The sequence below is a fragment of the Papaver somniferum genome, chromosome 9 (assembly GCF_003573695.1).
Source record: "Papaver somniferum cultivar HN1 chromosome 9, ASM357369v1, whole genome shotgun sequence".
NCBI classification, from domain to species: Eukaryota; Viridiplantae; Streptophyta; class Magnoliopsida; order Ranunculales; family Papaveraceae; genus Papaver; species Papaver somniferum.
Genome location: NC_039366.1, coordinates 179,021,185 through 179,038,544, shown reverse-complemented (window position 1 = coordinate 179,038,544; position 17,360 = coordinate 179,021,185). Strand labels below are relative to the sequence as shown.

The window sequence follows — 17,360 nt, the reverse complement described above, 5'->3', positions numbered from 1 at the left end:
TTGAGCTATTTGGATTAACACTTTTATTATCGAATAATGCTTTATTTATTTTCAAATTGTCAAAATAACAGTCTTGTACTAATCGAGTCATAATGAATACTTCCACCCAAGTGGATACCACCCTAAAATTAAAATCCGCTTAAACCTCCAAAGGGCGTCAGTGATACTCATGCAAAGGACAATGGAATAACCATTTACTCAGTTTCAACAAACCTTTCAACTTTTATATATTTATTATCCACAAAATTTATCCAGTTAAGCAATGTAAGTATCAAGTATGTAATGTCAAGAAAAATGTTAAGTTACAAGGAATTACGTGCTTCGGAGTTTAAAACTTATGATCACCAGGGATAATGATTTTACTACGATTTGATCAAAGGTTACAAGTGTTCGTCAGACTCACCTCGCGGGAGCAAGATGGATTACATAAAAGATTCTCAATCTTATTTTTAAGAATATTTTATAATCCTCATGTTAGTATTTTAGCTTTCCTTTCACAACCCTAAGGCTCAACAAGTTCTATTTTAAAATGTATAAAAACATATGCATTCGATGTTTCCAGCTCATCTTCAGACCAAATTGGTTGTCTCTCTAATCATCAACTCTATGCCTTTTGAAGCAGGATCCTTTTATCTAAAGTTACATACATAGCTCAGAAAAATGGGATCTTATCTATCTAACTGTCTATCGTCCAGATTACTTTTTCTTTCTACATGACATCATCTTGACCTGATGCGTAGTTATTTTGAATGAAACAAAGAGATTTTTTTTTTTCTGATACTAAAATGAAACAAAGAGATTAATGACTTGATTTCGCGCCTATTTCTTTCTCCCATTGAAATCCATTTAATTCGCCAATATCCCTATTAAATTCTTAACTACGAATAACTACAGTTTATTCTAAAACCAACAATTCCAAAATTTGGTAACTTTACTTGAATATTATTTAAATATTTTTTTTGAATTAATATGCTTTTAACCTCCCAAAATATGAATTCAGTTGTCTTTGTTGTTATAGATGAACCCTTACCCAAAACTTATCTTAGAAAGTATTTGTAAAGGATTCCGAAAATGAAGAGTATTTTTCCGGTTCACTCTTTTGCCGCGTAGGTGAAAATTCTTGCCTACTTTAAGTTAGGTTCACTCACAGCTGATATGAGTAAACAAACTGACACAATGACGAAGAAAACTACGTCACACGTTTGCATCTTAGCGGTGAAATCGGTCAAATAGCAAAACATGACGACCAAAATTGGTAGCACGCCCATTGGTCTAAATTTCGCGTCGAGTCCGAAAATAGCGGTTTTCTAGATAGAGAGAGCGGAAGAAGCAAAGTTCCCTCTGTCTCTCTCTTCCCCTTTCTGTCTGTTTGAAGCAAATTTTCGATCTTCTCTGCAAGTTTCTTCGGATCTAAAGTTAGGGCTTTTTGATTTATTATAAGGTATTCATTGTTAGGGTTTTGATTCAAGTTCGATTGTATGGTTTGATTTTTTATGGCCTGAAAAATCTTGATTACGCAATGAGGAAGAAGCTTGATACTCGTTTTCCTGCGGTAACTCTCTCTCTTCTCTTCTCTGTGTTTACTTCCAATTTATCTGTTTTTTTTTTGGTATTTAAGATTATTATTATTATTATTTTTTTTTTTGCATGAGTCTTCACAATAGGTTATGTTTTTCTTGTGTTGAATGGTATGAGAGTTGCTTAAATTTTAGGGGGTTTTAGGTGATGGTAAGTTAGGATTTCACACTTCTAATTAGCAGCATGTAGTAGTGTTTGGGTTTTCTTCTGAATATGTTTCTGGGATGTTGTTTTGGTATTTTGGGAATTAGGGATTAGGGTTTTGAATTGGACTATTGTACTGGGACTTATTTTGGAATGTTATGTTGTGGTTAAACTTCTATCACTGCCCATACTTATGTTTTAGTTTTTGTAAACTTTAGGTCATCAGCATCCAAGCTGGATATCCTATATTAAGTCATTAGTGTACTAATTAGGTTTTACACTAAGCAAAAGTTCATAAGCTTAACCTGTTTAAGAGCTGAATTTGTTCCTTCAATAGTTTATTTGTTTGTGACTTTGCGTAAGAGCTGAATTTGTTTTAATAGTTTGTGATAGACCAGGATTAATTATGCATGCATGTCACTATTGTTTACATATGATTTTGTTAATTGTTTGTGTGTTTTACATCAAGATGTGGGCTAAAATTTTGACCATTATTATCATTTCGGTAATGGATGAGAGTTTTAAACTAGATCTTTTTACATAGTGGTGAGTGATGGAGTTAAAATAATGAAGACATTTGTTTCCTACCTCTTTTTTTGAGGGTTTGATAAAAAGATAAAACTCAGTTGAAGAAGGAAGACAAATTTTGCATAGATTTCCTAAGTTTTCTGGTATTTTTCTTTTCAATTGACGCATTGCATTTATCAACGAAGTTTTTGTGATTACGTAATTCCTTCAGGTCTAGAGACTAATCAAATGTTAGCCTGCCTCCACTTTCTGTTCCAATCTATGTTATGCATGCCTGTGTTTTTTGTAAGGAAAAAAGGATAGATTAGATAGAAACCTCCGGCACTTCTATCTGGAAGGTTGGTATTAGGGTGAGGAAAGAGGCATTATGTTTCATGTGCAGTTGGATTCTGGTCTCTTATCAGAGCATAAGGGCTCCTCTGTTCTTGTTTTGCTTACTATTAGGTCTATTACTTGTAACTCATAGGTTCGCTGCAGACTTCTTATTTCTGCTGATAAGACATCAGCCACCCATTTTAAGATTAACCAAGTGTTTATATTATTATAAGTGTTTGCAGTAACTTTTAGATAATTTTTCGTTTATATCATTTAGAGAATCTCTCACTGATATCACAAAGTTACCTGACAAAAATTTATTTTTCCAGTCTAGGATTAAGAAGATAATGCAAGCAGATGAGGATGTTGGGAAGATTGCAATGGCTGTGCCGCTCTTAGTCTGTGAGTAGTTGTTACTTAAGCCGTCATTTTGTTGATTACATTTTGTGTCTGGACTTTTCTTAACTTCAACATCCTCACTATCTTCCATTTCAATAAGATATTTATTCACGACTATACTTGCGAAAGAAGATTGAAATCGGATTAAAGAATCCGTTATCATGTTCTTGCAGCTAAAGCACTGGAATTATTTCTCCAAGATCTCTGTGATAGGACATATGATATCACCCTTCAAAGAGGAGCAAAGACCATGAGTTCGTTGCATTTGTAAGTGAAGCATTCATCAGGGTTGAAATTAATTATTAAAAGCTTAGATTTTAATTTCATTGATTGATTGACATGTGTGACATGGTGTACCACTTTCATATGAATATACATCATGTGGAAAAAAAACACAGCTGTGTTACTATCCTCTTAACTTTCGGTGGTTAATTCTTGGCTTGATATTCCTTGGCACTCTTTGTTATGGATTTATTTTACTTTCTTATTTCTTTTGCATTAGATTCAACAGATATGTCTTAATGTTAGATCCATGAACATCTATTTGGGCGTATGATCTTGTTAAAATGACTTATTTCTTTAAACCTAATAATAGTTGTTACTTATGAGTTACTTTTACTAAATAATTTTTATTCCTCAAATTTCAGAAAGCAATGTGTTCAAAGTTTCAATGTGTTTGATTTCCTTAAAGAGACTGTCAGCAAGGTCCCAGATTTAGGGGGTTCCGATGCTGCTGGTGATGACAGGCATGTTTCTAGGAGAAGGTAGTAAATTTTCAACCAATATGTTCTCTCTATTTTCTCTTTGTGAAGTATCAAAGTGCCTGATTTTATTTTATCACTGATCTGCCAGGAAAGCTGCAGATGATGAAGACCATGATAGCGATGAAGAGGCAAAGAGAACAAGGATGGTATGTCAAACAGGATTTCAGTTAGTATTGAGAGTTCATTAGAAATATCTCTGCCTCGCATTCTCTAGCACAAGGAATGTAGAAGCGCTTTCTGTTTGTTTTTTTCCGAAATAAATGATCCTAATGATAGAGATGGTTATTTTAATTTTATTTGCAGCAAGAAGCAGGTCATAGTAGTACAAGTGGCAGAGGAAGGGGAAGGGGGCGTGGAAGAGGTCGGGGCCGAGGTCGAGCAATTGAGAGAGAAAGCACCCATGCTGAGAAATGCGAAGATGATCTTGACATGTCTCCTCAAGATGACAAGCAGAAGCTGAATACCAAGAGGCTTGACAATGGGGCTGAGGACGATGAATCGAGGCAAAGCACTGCACTCGATAGCAGCGGTAACCAAGTGTTGCGGAACTTCGACCTAAATGTGGAGTTGCAGGATGGGCACACCAGTGCACATCCTGTTTCCAGAGAGCTTCCTCCAGAGTTGAAGCATGAAGAATATCCAGGTTGGTCTCTCGCCGATGTGGACAAGATGGCCATTGACCCACTGCAGCTTGCTCAACTGAACCAGAAGATAGGTGAAGATGAGGATTATGATGAAGAAGGATAGAGATAAGGTAATCACGACTCTGTCCCAGGTTTCCAGCACACACAGGTTAGTTGCAATCCCCTGCTCTGATATGCAGAGATAGCCACAGATATTGTCATGTTGATGGGGCATACTAGAGTTTAGGAGATCAGAAACAGAAAGGAAGAAAGGAAGACAACGACCTATCATTTAGGTAACAAGGGGAAACTGTACGTATTATAACCCTCTAGAAAGGCTTATAAGGAAATTGTCAACCTACATCTAGGAAGTGTATTATATGCAGTATACCTCCTCTTACAATTAAAAGAAGTTCTAATTTTCATTTTCTTATCTCTCAATGTCAGAAATATCGTGGCACTCCTTCCAACTAGGATTTGATTTTATTAGTTGTAAATATCTTTTGAATCTTCTTTTTAGTTGTTACCCAGTAGGGAATGCATTAGCTTTTACAATGGATGCTTCTTGACAGGCATGCTTCCGTAGGATGACGGCTATATTGTATGGTGGTTTGCCTGTATTGGTGTGGTTGTGTTGCACTTTACCCAGCAATGCTCGCTGTTAAATGGGTATTCCTTTTTCTTTTCTCCTCAATGGCGCCTAGAGCGTATGCATGTGATAAGGGATTCAATACTTGCTGCCTCGGCTTAGTTAACATGACAATTCTAGGTTTCATGCCATGGGGATGAACAGAATGTTTCGTGCAGGAGAAAATGTACAGAAATTTGCTCAGAAGATGTCAGAGCATGGATTACAAAGATTTTGGCGTTTCATGTTAGAAGGCTAAGAAATCGGGTCAAGCGGAACATTAGGCAAAATTGCAAAGAAGAAGGAAACTTTTGGGTTGCAAAATGAAGTAAGAAACTTTAAGGCTGCCCGATGAAGTGCAACACACATACATTTTGTCAGAGTTTGGCAAGTCAAAAGGAGTTCCATTTTATGTATTCCTGGGCAAGACTGTTCCTCATGTCAATTTGGCCCTTCTAACTTCATTAATGTCAGCAAGGTATCAGTTGATGGACCACAGCAGAAGTAACACCCACACCAGATAAAATCGCTGCATTCTTTTGCATTTGTCTTGTAATTTCTAACAATAGTTATACGGCTTCCAAGATGACTAAATTCCTGATCCTACTACCATAATTTTAAATTTACCATCTCATGTGGAGGCTGCTTTAAAAGGGTTCTCGACTTCCAGTATACCAAACCACACCTTCCACTCCCTAGGATGACTTCCAGTACACCAAACAACACCTTCCACTCCTAACACGCGAAGGATGACCTGAACCTGCCTATGAATACTGATAAGGTCACCCGATAATGGTCACTCCAGTCATTCAACATTAGGGAAGGCAAACTCATAAAGCATGCTATATAACAGGTTGCCTTTCCCTTGCCATCCGAAAACTAGGTTAATAGTCGATTGTTAAAGACTGCTCATCTATATGAGACATTTAGCTTGCCTTTGGTCAAGTCTAGCATCTTTTTACGGGGTTTCAAAATTCTAATGGTGCATAGTCCATCTACACAGTGCACAGAGGAAACTCAAAGGATTAGTGCATTACAAAATAAAATCAGTCACATCCATTGTACGTTTTGCAGAATATACATCAACTTGGCCATGAGAACATCTATATTTATTATAAGAAATATGTTCTAGATTCCAGTAGATTTGCATGTAGCAGACAATTTCAGTCCAATTTCAGTCCAACCCCGGTAACTAGAAGAGAGTAGGGTTCATGTCAGCTTAAGAAAGGTCAGCTTCCATCTGATTCAAATGGTGGGCACCCTCTTCATTTTTGTGTACTTCAACCTTGTACTTCTCTTCCTTGCTTCCCCTCTTCAGCTTGAGAAGCATATGGAACTTGGCCGATTCTTCAATTACCTGTGGACACAAGTCGAAAGCATGAAAAGAATTCCCATCCTTGCCCAACAAGTAAAAACACATGCTGGGGCCTAAGAAGATTACACAAACACAGGAAAAAAAAGGTAACACTACTGGGAAAAAACATGCGAAAGGAGGAAGTACCTCGGCCTTAGCAGAAAGAATCTCAAGCAGTTCATATGGAGCCAAGGAATTAGATCTCTGCTGGATACTCTTCAGGGCATGGTCCGCTGCATCTTTGACTGCAGGATCATCTGCTGGCACTGCTTGCAATCCTGGTGCATGGCCCTCTGGTAATTGCACATTGAAGATAAAGGTGTCAGCCCTTCTCCAAAATTTTTGGAGGACAACCAATTGCCCTCTCTACAAAAGACGTGTTTCCTTAAGCAGTCTCAAGGTTGTGATATTAAAGAATTGAAGCAACCAAATTGACAACTGAGGACCATTAAAGGTGGACCGGAACAGAGGTCTTAGCTAAGTTAAGTTATACAATCTGAAGGTAGAAGCTTGGTTCCGCCCATCACTTGTTAGGGTGAAAATGGGAAACACAACTCGGTACTATTGTCCAGAGAGAACACAAGGGCCTAAAGAGAGCGGAAATCTGTAAACATCATTAAGATGTAACATGACTAAACCATATGCCAACTTAACTACGAGAATCATTGGTACGTACTACAATGTGGCACCCGATCATACCCCTTAAGGGTTAGTTCGTCATATCGACAACACTCCAAGCTCAGAGGAACGAACAAGGTTGTAATACGGAACCTATAGCAACTCAGCTTACTTAATAAGCTTACTTATAGCAACTCAGCTTACTTAATAAGCCAAGCACACACTGAGGTTATGAAAAGTTTTAGCTATTGCTCATGTAAATACCGAACAAGAGTGTGTTCTTGTTATGTGCTCAGCCATTCAAGTTTTGTTCCTCAAATACGTTCTGATTAATGAATAATGGAAGACGAATGAACAGCTGGAAGAATATACTGTCACCTTCTTGTACATGCATAGTTGATTCTGTTAGTTTCAACTCAAGGACACTACTACTGACATGGGTAGGACTCTTAATCCATACACTCAATCTGGAAGACTATGCCCTTGGTTATGTTACTCTAATAATGTAGTCTCTAAAGTACACAACAAATGTATCAAAAGCTTGATCTGTATTAACGGGTTATAGAGACAGGAACCTATGGGTCTCTTACAAACAGGTCTCACTCAATCCCATGAAAAACAAACTGCCATAAACATAAGAGTGTACATAATTCAAAAGAGTTTCATAAATAGGATCTTCTCTAACAAGCAGAATACAGCATAGTTTCATAAATCAAAGGAGTTAACAAAAATCAACGATAATACTTGTGTTTCTAAAATAGTGAAGTAATCACCTCGCTTAACCCCAAGATCGGAAGGAGTACAAGTGGAGGCAGAAGATTCATGATCAGAATGCTTAAATTCCTGCAACTCCTTGAAATTCATCCATGGCTTCACCCAAACCTTGGCTTCGTAAAATTTCTTCTTCCCAGTCTCAATTACTTCCAGTGTCAAATGGTGCATAGCACCAGCAACCACCTGTTCTTTCGCCTTCACAACCCTTACGAATTCCAAAAGCGCATTCTACACAAAATAAACCCCCAGAAAATCCCAAATCAAAATTGAAATCATCCTAAAAAAAAAGTTAAAATAAAATCAACACGGATGAAAAATAAGGAATACATACCTCTTTCTTGTTGTGTTCATCAACAGCAAATTTGGCGAGATCTTCGATCTCAAGACTGTTTTGAGATCCTTCAGGAGAGTCACGAATATCACCAACCATAGCCATATTGAATTCACAAGAAAGGCCTAATCCACAGAATAAAACTAGAGCAGCAGCAGCGATCAGAAACTTAAACTTATTATAAAATATCTTATTTCCGAGTCTCATTCTCTTCTTTTAAACTTCTCTCTCAGTTTTCTGATATTTAAACACTTTTTAGCTTCTTGCGTCGATTTGCAGCAGTTGCGCTTCTTTTGACGCCACGTGTCTTACGCGTGTTGTATTCTTATTCGGTTAGTTTTATACTCGCGGCAAAGTAGAACTACGAAGTCGGCAAGCAACTCTATTCAGATCCCGGCGAAGTAAAACCACGAAGCCTTTGGTAAAAAGTTGCTTGTTACGGCCATCATTGGTTTTACATGGGGTGGCCAGTGACCAACATTAGCTGATTTTTGTAATAAATCAGCTATAACTAATTGAAGAACTATTCTGATCACCACTCAGTTTTACTTGAGTCAGTCACTCAGTTTGTCTGAGTTAGTTGTTCTATCTGTAACCGACAGAGTACACGTGTATCTTTTTTATTGGGAATCTGTTATACGAAATGAGTGTTTTACCGCTGTTAAACAGAGTCCTGAGTTACCGTTAACTCTGGCTGTAATATAAGAACCTTGTATTCTTCTCTTTCTTTCAGTTAATGAAAATCTGATCTTCTTTCTACAAATATGGTATCAAATTGAAAACCAAATCTTCAATTGGTTTTCAAGGTTCGATCTTCTTCCGCAATATTACCTTGAATCTTCAAATTCAATTCATTACTTTTCAACCTAATTTCTCAGTTTTTCAATCAATTTCAACGTCGAGACTCATTGAATCTTATGTGTCTTCAATTACATCGGTACCTCTTCATACTCTTGCGAATATCATACCTTTAAAACTTCAAGATGATAATTTTCTGGCTCGGAAGTCTTTAATTACTCCCATTCTTCGTAAATTCCGTGTTCTTGGATATATTGATGGCACAAATCCATGTCCAGCATAATTTCTTGCTTCAGGCACCAGATCTGCACCTTCTGTGAATCCAAACTTTGCTATTTGGCAGGATGAAGATACTTGTGTTCTTTTACTTCTTCTTATTGCTTCGATTTATGCTTCTGTTATAGTTCATGTTGCTGATTGTTCTACTTCAAAGGAATTATGGGATAATCTACAAAAACGGTTTGGTGCTTCTTCCTCTGCTCATACAATTCAATTACGTACTCAATTGCAAAATATGCGTTTAGGATCTTCTAAAGTTTCGACATATATTTTTGATATTGAAAAGCTTTCAAATCAATTAGCTTCTTATGGATCTTGAATATCTGATGATGAACTCATTGTTATTGTTCTTACAGGTCTTGGACCAGATTATCATGCTTTTGTTACTTCCATCAGGATTCGATCACCACCTGTTACATTTGGTCAACTGCATAGTTTACTTTTGAGTGAGGAGATAATTCTTTCTGAGCGAAATGCGAATCTCTGATCTGATGCTGAGTCTAAAGCCTTTCTGGTATCTTCTTCTCAGAATAATTTCAGAGGATTTCGTCCTTCATGTTCTTCAAAATTTAGAGGTGGTTTTCATACTTCTTTTACACCTTCGTTTCGACATTCTTCTTCTATTGATGTTACTGCACCAAGATCCGTCGCTCCAGCAAATAGAGTTATCTGATAGGTGTCTAAAACACCTTAATTATTATCTATTGTTTATGCTTTCTTTGCGAGTTTTCATGTAAATTATGTATCTTATGTTTGCTTTTGAGTGTATTAGGTGCAATGATGTCATTATGCGCAAAAGAAGAAGAAAATGTCCATTTGGAGCGTGAAAGCAAAAATCTCAATTCACTGGCGAGTGATATTTGGAGCAGGCTAGGTTGTGCACGAGGAAGTTATGAGCGAAAGCATCGATAAAGCCTGTCAGTTCCCTAGAACTGACAGCACAAGAAGAAGAATTATATTATCAGTCTTCCAAAACTGACAGCTGAAATCAACAAAAGATTGTTCAGGTGGCCTATATCCGAAAGCTAGGTGCCTGTGGCCATTTCTATTCCTACATAACCTGAAAATCAGAGAAGAAGAAGTTATTTCTTCTTATCATCAGTTTTTATTCCTCTTCCTCTTGTCTGAAATCGAGAGATTCAGATGAAATTGGTGGCGGAAAACAAGTTGTTGTTGAGGTTGAAAAGATCGATGGTGATGGCATGGCTAAGGAGCTCACTGAAGAATTACTGTTTCTGTTGATTCAAATTATGGAAGAAATGGAGTTAGGGTTCTGAATTAGGAGTTTGGTTCTGATGATGAGTAAATGGGGGTTTGCTGTTTGATTTTATAGAGAATTGGAGAGTTGGATATTGTTTGAATTCATATTACAGCCGAGATTGAGATCGAGAAATCATGGAAGACAAGAAGACTGCTGCTGGTTGTTTTTGTGTGATGAGAAATTAGAGAAGACCTCGGTTTTGTAGTTGTGATGGAATTGGTGGTTACAAGAATCATAGAAGGAAGAAATTGGGAAACTGATTTGTGGATGTTCATGGTCGAAATTGCAGACACATGAAATTAGGTTTTGAAGATGGGATGAAATTGGTTGTCTGTGTTGGTGTTGGATTCAGAGAGAGGATGAGTTTCTTGAACTGGAATTGAATGGTTGATAATCTTTGTTTGAGATCAGCTCAGCTGGAGACATTGTAAAAGCTGTAGAGAAGAATGGAGGTTGCACTACATGATCGAATGCAAAATAGAGCAGGTTCAGTTAGCCGAGACAGCATAGATCTGGTGGTTGTCTGCTGGCTGGTATTAAAGCTTCATTCTGAAGCCAACATATACAAGAAATCAAGGGGTTAGTCTGATGCTGGGTAACACACACAATTACAAGGAGGAGATGAGTATGAGCTGAGAAAGGAGGAAGGATTTGGCAGTTCCAGTGAAGGGTAGATGAGCTGTTGTTTGTATGAGACTCTAAAGTTGCTGCAATGGGGAGTAAGAATTGTTTTCGAGTGCAGTCGAGAAGATGAGTTAGAACTGAGTAGCAGCTGCTGAAGAATTAGAGCTTGACCTGGTGGTTTTGCAGGTGAATAAAGAGGTTCTGGTATTGATTGCTACTGTGTTGCTTCCAAGATTGAACATGAGGTGTTGCAGGTATGGATTTTAGGAGGAATGGTTGGTGACTGCAAACAAGAAGTTGTTGCTGTGCAGATGGAATGATGAAGAAGTTTTGAACTACAGATATTGCAGGTGCAAGTTGGTATGAGATGTATGCACTGGTGGTGTTGGTGATTAGAAGATGCTGATCCTGTTGAGTAGACTGAGCTGGAATTGGTGGTACTGTTGGTACTTCAAACTGAGGTTGCAGGCATGGATAGCTGCCAAGGATTGAATGTAATGGCCTGGGTTGTGCTGAAGCTGCAACTATTAGATGTATGTTTAGGAATTGAAACTCAAGTTGGTGTTGGAAGCAATTGATGGTTAACTGAAGATGGAAGCGATGGGAATGGACATGCAGTGACGGTGTTGTTGCAGTTATGCAATTGCGGAAGCAATGGTTGAACAGTTAGAATGTTGGGTTATGCAGTGAGTAAAGGAGAGTGCTGGTGGAATTGGACAAGGTATCGCAACTGTAATTCAAGTGGTGTCTTGTTGTTTTGTGGAGCTGAAAAGAATGATGATGCTGTTGCCACTGCAAAGAAGATGGATTTGAGGTTATGAGCTTAGTCTTGGATCTGCAATGGACTAAGACAGTGGATGAAGGAATTGATGCAGTGGTTGAGCACTGATGGTATTTCTTGGTTGGAGTTTATAAAGATTGTAGTCGCTGCAGAAGTCAGGGAAGAAGAGGAGCTACAACTGTGATGTGTGTTATGGAATGGATGCGAATGAGCTGAAATGGTTAGTAGAAAGTGTTGCTGCTATACATGGAATTATTGTTGCAGGTTTGTGTATCGAAACTGGAGCTGCACTGACTAAGAGATGGGTTCTGGGAGTTAAGTTTGAGTCGAGAAGAACATGAATGGCTTGAAGCATAGTTGCAGGTGGTGCTGGATTCTATTTGGGTTGAGTTGCGTTGGCTGTAAGAAAGATATCGAAGTGCAGTTCTCTTGGATGTGAGTTGAACCTGAGGTTGCAGTTACATGGGTTTGCATCAGTGGTGGCCGTCTAGAGCTGGAGGTTATTACAGTTGCAGGATGTGAAGCTAAGTTGCGGTTACATTACATGGAATATGGTTTGTAAATAATGATACTGAATGGAGTTGCAGGTGTCAGTTTTCTAGAACTGACAGACCAAAGACCAAATATTTAACGGGCTTATGAGCTTTGTTTGAGGCCCGAATGGTGATTATGGGATGGACAGTTTTCGCCGAGAGTTACAAATGGGGAAGGCAGATAAGCAATATAAAACAAGTTTTATATCTCCATATCTTATCTTCTCTTGGACCTTTGCCGAGGGTTTACAACATGAGAGGTTTTCTCTTCCTTCTTGTTATGAACTCCATGAATATGAGCTAAGTTTTTATTATTGGTTAAGGAATAAGTTGGATTTCCAAATATGGGTTTTCATTCAATAAATTAGTTTTGTCTCACAATTATCGATTATGATTCACTAGAAATATTGCATGTATGATTGATTGTTAGTTTCGTCAAGTTGCAAATTTGTAGAACTCGTAATCATATTTATTGCTAGTTTAGTGTTTATTATACGTAAACGTGATACACCTTGAATACAAGTAGTATAATTGTGATTATTGCTTGTAGTGATACATCCTAGTAATCACATGTGAGTCATAACCTTTGTTAAATCGGATTAGTGCTTTTACACGTTCGATTGCTTTGATTGGACTGATTTCATAAAACTTAGCGCATCTAAGGAATTAAACTTGATAGTGCTTTTACACGTTAGGTTGTTCTCTTAGGTAGAATTCATATTCGCATCTTTTAATGTGTTTGTTGATGATAAGAGGAAATTAGCGGGATATTCTTGCGATCAAGGTATCCTAGGGCCTTTGATAAAAATTGAGATTAAATATCAATTCTAGTTATTGTTGAAAAACATGTTTGTGGATGAAAACTGATCCTTAATCAATTTCTTTACATCTTGATTTGCATGTTTGCTTCGCTTTATTTGTTTTGTTTGCTTTTATTTTACTTTTAGATTATAAAAATCAGAAATCCCCCTTGTTTATATAGGAAACCGAAACAACTTGACAGCCTAGATCCTCTCTGTGGGAACGATCTTTTCTTACCCTTGCTATATTATATATTTTAAGTTGTGAGAAAGTAATATTATATTTGCACGGCTGACAACCGGTCAAATTTTGGCGCCGCTGCCGGGGAGGCAGCGGTTGTCGCTTGTTTTTGGTTTCTTATTTTCTTGTTTTTTTTAGTTTTGTCTAATTTTCTGGTTTTTAACCTTGTTTTGAGAATCGTGTTTCAGGTACTTATTTCTCATGGATGGATCATATTGGAACAATGGATACGGTTTCCAACAATCTCAACAACATGACAACTTCCAACAATTCCAGGGGTATAATCAAAACCAATTCATTGGCTATGACCAATATTCCATGGATCCTTATGGTTTTCCTCAACAACCTTATGGCGGGTATGTGTGTGAACAACCACAAGGATGGGAGGACTCTTATGCTTGTGAACAAAAAGTCTCTGACTTTCTAGACAAAGTTTCCAACTTTTTACAAGAAGAGTTTCAAAAAGATAAAGAGGCTACAGAAGAGAAACTCCAAGAACTTCGTGAAGGTATGGCTAACTTACAAAGAGGTATTGATCAAATCAAAGAAGAAAGGTATGAAGAAGAACTTTTTTTTCAAAACAATAACTATTGTAATGTGCCTGTGGTTTGTGATGAATATTTGATTGATGCTAATGTTGAAAAAGGACAACCTTTGGGGACTTTCGTTGATAATTGTGTAGCTAACTCAACTCTTGATCTTAATAATGATCATTCGCCTATTCAAAAGGATGAGTTTGAGGTTAGCAACATTAAATTCAGCGACAACCAATCTTATGTTAGCTATGAAATTGACGATGATTATGAAGATACGTGGTTTGAAGCAACTCATGGTGACATTACCCAAAGGTGTACAATGGAATTCTGGGATCAAGATGAAGATGAAAAGGACTATGATGACGCTTGTGTAGATTACTCAAGCATTGATCTTAATAATGATCAAGAGCTTATTCAAAGGGTGGAGCTTGAGGATGCTGCATTTTTGAGTGTTCTAAAAAAGTTTCTTATAATAAAATTTGGATCCGCAAAAGAGTATGTGCCTTACAACGAAGAGGAGTGTGTTGAGAATGAAACCGATATGACCAATATTGTGGAAGACCCAATTGAGATTGCAAAGGATTGTAATGAAGATGTTGATGCCGAGATTTTGGTTAAGGCAGAAACGGACGAAGAATGGTTGCAAGGTTTGATAGAGGACCATGATATGAAAGAGGTGAATAGTTCACTTGAATTTTTCAAGGATGAAGAGGATTCCGTGCTACAAGAGATTGTGCAAGGTTTGTCTAACCCTTTTCCTATTGTTTCTTGTCCTTTACCTCTTATTAGTTTGAATGTATGTGCTTCGAGAATATTGTTGAATGACTTTGTTTCTCGATTTACGCCATTAGAGATACTTGATTCTCAAACTATGCAGATTTTGGAACAAGAAACCGTGGAAGTACCCGACTTCTATATTCTTTATACACTTCCAAGTGTGGACAAGAATAAGTGTAGGGGAAGCTTTTATCGGTTAATAGCTTCGTTTCTGTTTTATGTTACTAATATTTGTGTGAAGCTAGTGTTTCCAAAACAGGTTCTATGGGAGGATCCCCAACTTTTCAGATTATTGGTGTATGGGGAATTCATCTTGCAAGTCGAGCTGACGACTTTAAACCAAGCGCTAAGCGGGAGGCAACCCACTGGTTTTGTGTATCTATCTCTATCTTTTTATTTTTCAAGTCTTTTACTTTATTTTCTTATTTTGGATATTTGCATATCAAAATTCCATTTTTTAGAGATTTTTGAACAATTTAGAATAAACACTAGCCTTTCTAAGTAGATGAAATTTTTTCTTGACGATGAGGTATATATATTGGCTGAGTTGAGATTAGATGCCAACTAAATAACTTGTTTAGTGTTTATCCTCTATTGTTCAGAAATAGCTATGAGTTGGAGTATCATTTTTTATTATGCATTTTATTTTCTTATTGTGTATATATATCATGTTATAAGATTTCCCACCTTGACTTTCTTTGGACGATTCAATTCACATTGAGGACAATGTGAAGTTTAAGTGTGGGGGAGTCTTTTGCATATAGTGTTTTTAGCCTTGTTAAGAAAAACTAAAAAAAAAAAGAAGAAGAAGAGAAAGTCTAGCAACTTGTGCCTTACACTAATGGAAACATCGTGGTTGTAGGAGTTGAGGAACCCATTAGTAGAGTCTATTCATATGAAAACGAACAAAATATAAATAAATAACATGTTAGTTGTCACCATATCTTGGAGTCATCACCATATCACGTTCTATTTTTATTTTTCCATATTTATCTATTGTTTCTCTAAGTGAATTTGTGGGGCACCAACATCGAATTGTTATCACTGTTAGGATGAAATAGAGTGATTGAGTTACTACAAAAGAAAAATAAAAAAAAAGACCGACCAATTGACTAAAAGGAATAAATATGACACTTGGACAAAGCAATATGTGTGTGTTCTCCCTGTCTCCGTCGCCTAAGCAAGCGTGGAGTGCAGGATCCAAGGGAACTATCATGTAATCTGCTGACCAGAAACATGCTCTTGGATCCACAAAATCCAATCATGATGTCATGAAAAAAAAATGAAAAAAAAAGACAAAAAAAATAAAAAATTTATTGTATTGAATAAAATCGATCGCTGGTTCCCTTGTATATGCCAGTGAATTGATATAGAATTAAGTTTGTCGACCGCTGGTTCCCTTGTATATGCCAGTCGTGTTGATATTAGAATCAGACCAGTAGCTCAATCCAATAGGGTTTTTAGGTTTGTTTTGGCAGTGACCTTCAGACAGATATGGGAAACATCGTTCACCTTAGTCAACCGTTCGCCACCATCTACTTTCTATATCCATCTTCTGAATCTTTTCATGTGATTGTGGTTGATTACATTCCGAGTATTGTGGTTGTGTTTAACTTTCCGAATAAAGCTATATTAATAATTTATGAATTGGATTTGAAAGTGGGTACTTCCTCCTGTAATCATTGATTGTATGCCATCGAATAAAAAATTTGTTAAGTGTCATTAAATTGTCACAAGTAGCTGGATTTTGAAAGAAAAGGTTTTGTAGGTAAACCTCTTGTAAACCTTCACGAGACTATAACTCGTCCACTAGGGACACCTAGGGGTTTAAAGGCCTGTTATTCATGCTAAGAGTAACCGTAGCCTCGATGAGACGGAGTTGTATGTATTCTTTTTATAATTATTTTGTTTGATTTGCTCGAGGACTAGCAAAGTCTAAGTGTGGGGGAATTTGATAGGTGTCTAAAACACCTTAATTATTATCTATTGTTTATGCTTTCTTTGCGAGTTTTCATGTAAATTATGTACCTTATGTTTGCTTTTGAGTGTATTAGGTGCAATGATGTCATTATGCGCAAAAGAAGGAGAAAATGTCCATTTGGAGCGTGAAAGCAAAAAGCTCAATTCACTGGCGAGTGATATTTGGAGCAGGCTAGGTTATGCACGAGGAAGTTATGAGAGAAAGCATCGATAAAGCCTGTCAGTTCCCTAGAACTTACTGCACAAGAAGAAGAATTATATTGTCACTCTTCCAAAACTGACAGCTGAAATCAACAAAAGATTGTTCAGGTGGCCTATACCCGAAAGCTAGGTGCCTGTGGCCATTTCTATTCCTACATAACCTGAAAATCAGAGAAGAAGAAGAAGTTATTTCTTCTTATCATCAGCTTTTATTCCTCTTCCTCTTGTCTAAAATCGAGAGATTCAGATGAAATTGGTGGCGGCAAAAAAGTTGTTGTTGAGGTTGAAAAGATCGATGTGATGGCATGGCTAAGGAGCTCACTGAAGAACTACTATTTCTGTTGATTCAAATTATGGAAGAAATGGAGTTAGGGTTCTGAATTAGGAGTTTGGTTCTGATGGTGAGTAAATGGGGGTTTGCTGTTTGATTTTCTAGAGAATTGGAGAGTTGGATATTGTTTGAATTCATATTACAGCCGAGATTGAGATCGAG

The 17,360-nt window shown here is 37.2% G+C and overlaps 2 protein-coding genes across 6 annotated transcripts; one reads left to right on the top strand and one right to left on the bottom strand.

Annotated features, from left to right (window-relative positions):
- The first annotated feature begins 1,272 nt into the window (after positions 1–1,272).
- On the top strand, positions 1,273–5,611 carry LOC113310782 (dr1-associated corepressor-like). 5 transcript variants are annotated; one of them, XR_003341385.1, is made up of 8 exons: positions 1,273–1,552; positions 2,895–2,967; positions 3,138–3,231; positions 3,612–3,728; positions 3,817–3,874; positions 4,032–4,482; positions 4,924–5,020; positions 5,159–5,611. XR_003341385.1 is itself a non-coding variant. In XM_026559568.1 (7 exons), exons 1-6 carry the CDS (start codon positions 1,520–1,522, stop codon positions 4,473–4,475), a joined length of 819 nt encoding a protein of 272 aa, XP_026415353.1. In that variant the 5' UTR covers positions 1,273–1,519; the 3' UTR covers positions 4,476–4,482; positions 4,924–5,611. The 5 variants fall into 5 exon arrangements, 3 of the variants coding, with proteins under 3 accessions (XP_026415353.1, XP_026415352.1, XP_026415351.1); XR_003341384.1 differs by having other exon boundaries at positions 4,032–4,520; XM_026559568.1 differs by having other exon boundaries at positions 4,924–5,611.
- Positions 5,612–5,988: 377 nt separating this feature from the next.
- Positions 5,989–8,351, bottom strand: LOC113311325 (cysteine proteinase inhibitor 6-like). Its single transcript, XM_026560163.1, has 4 exons — positions 8,057–8,351; positions 7,725–7,953; positions 6,481–6,626; positions 5,989–6,336 (listed from the first exon to the last, which is right to left on the bottom strand). Exons 1-4 carry the CDS (start codon positions 8,261–8,263, stop codon positions 6,199–6,201), a joined length of 720 nt encoding a protein of 239 aa, XP_026415948.1. The 5' UTR covers positions 8,264–8,351; the 3' UTR covers positions 5,989–6,198.
- Between the last annotated feature and the right edge of the window lie 9,009 nt (positions 8,352–17,360).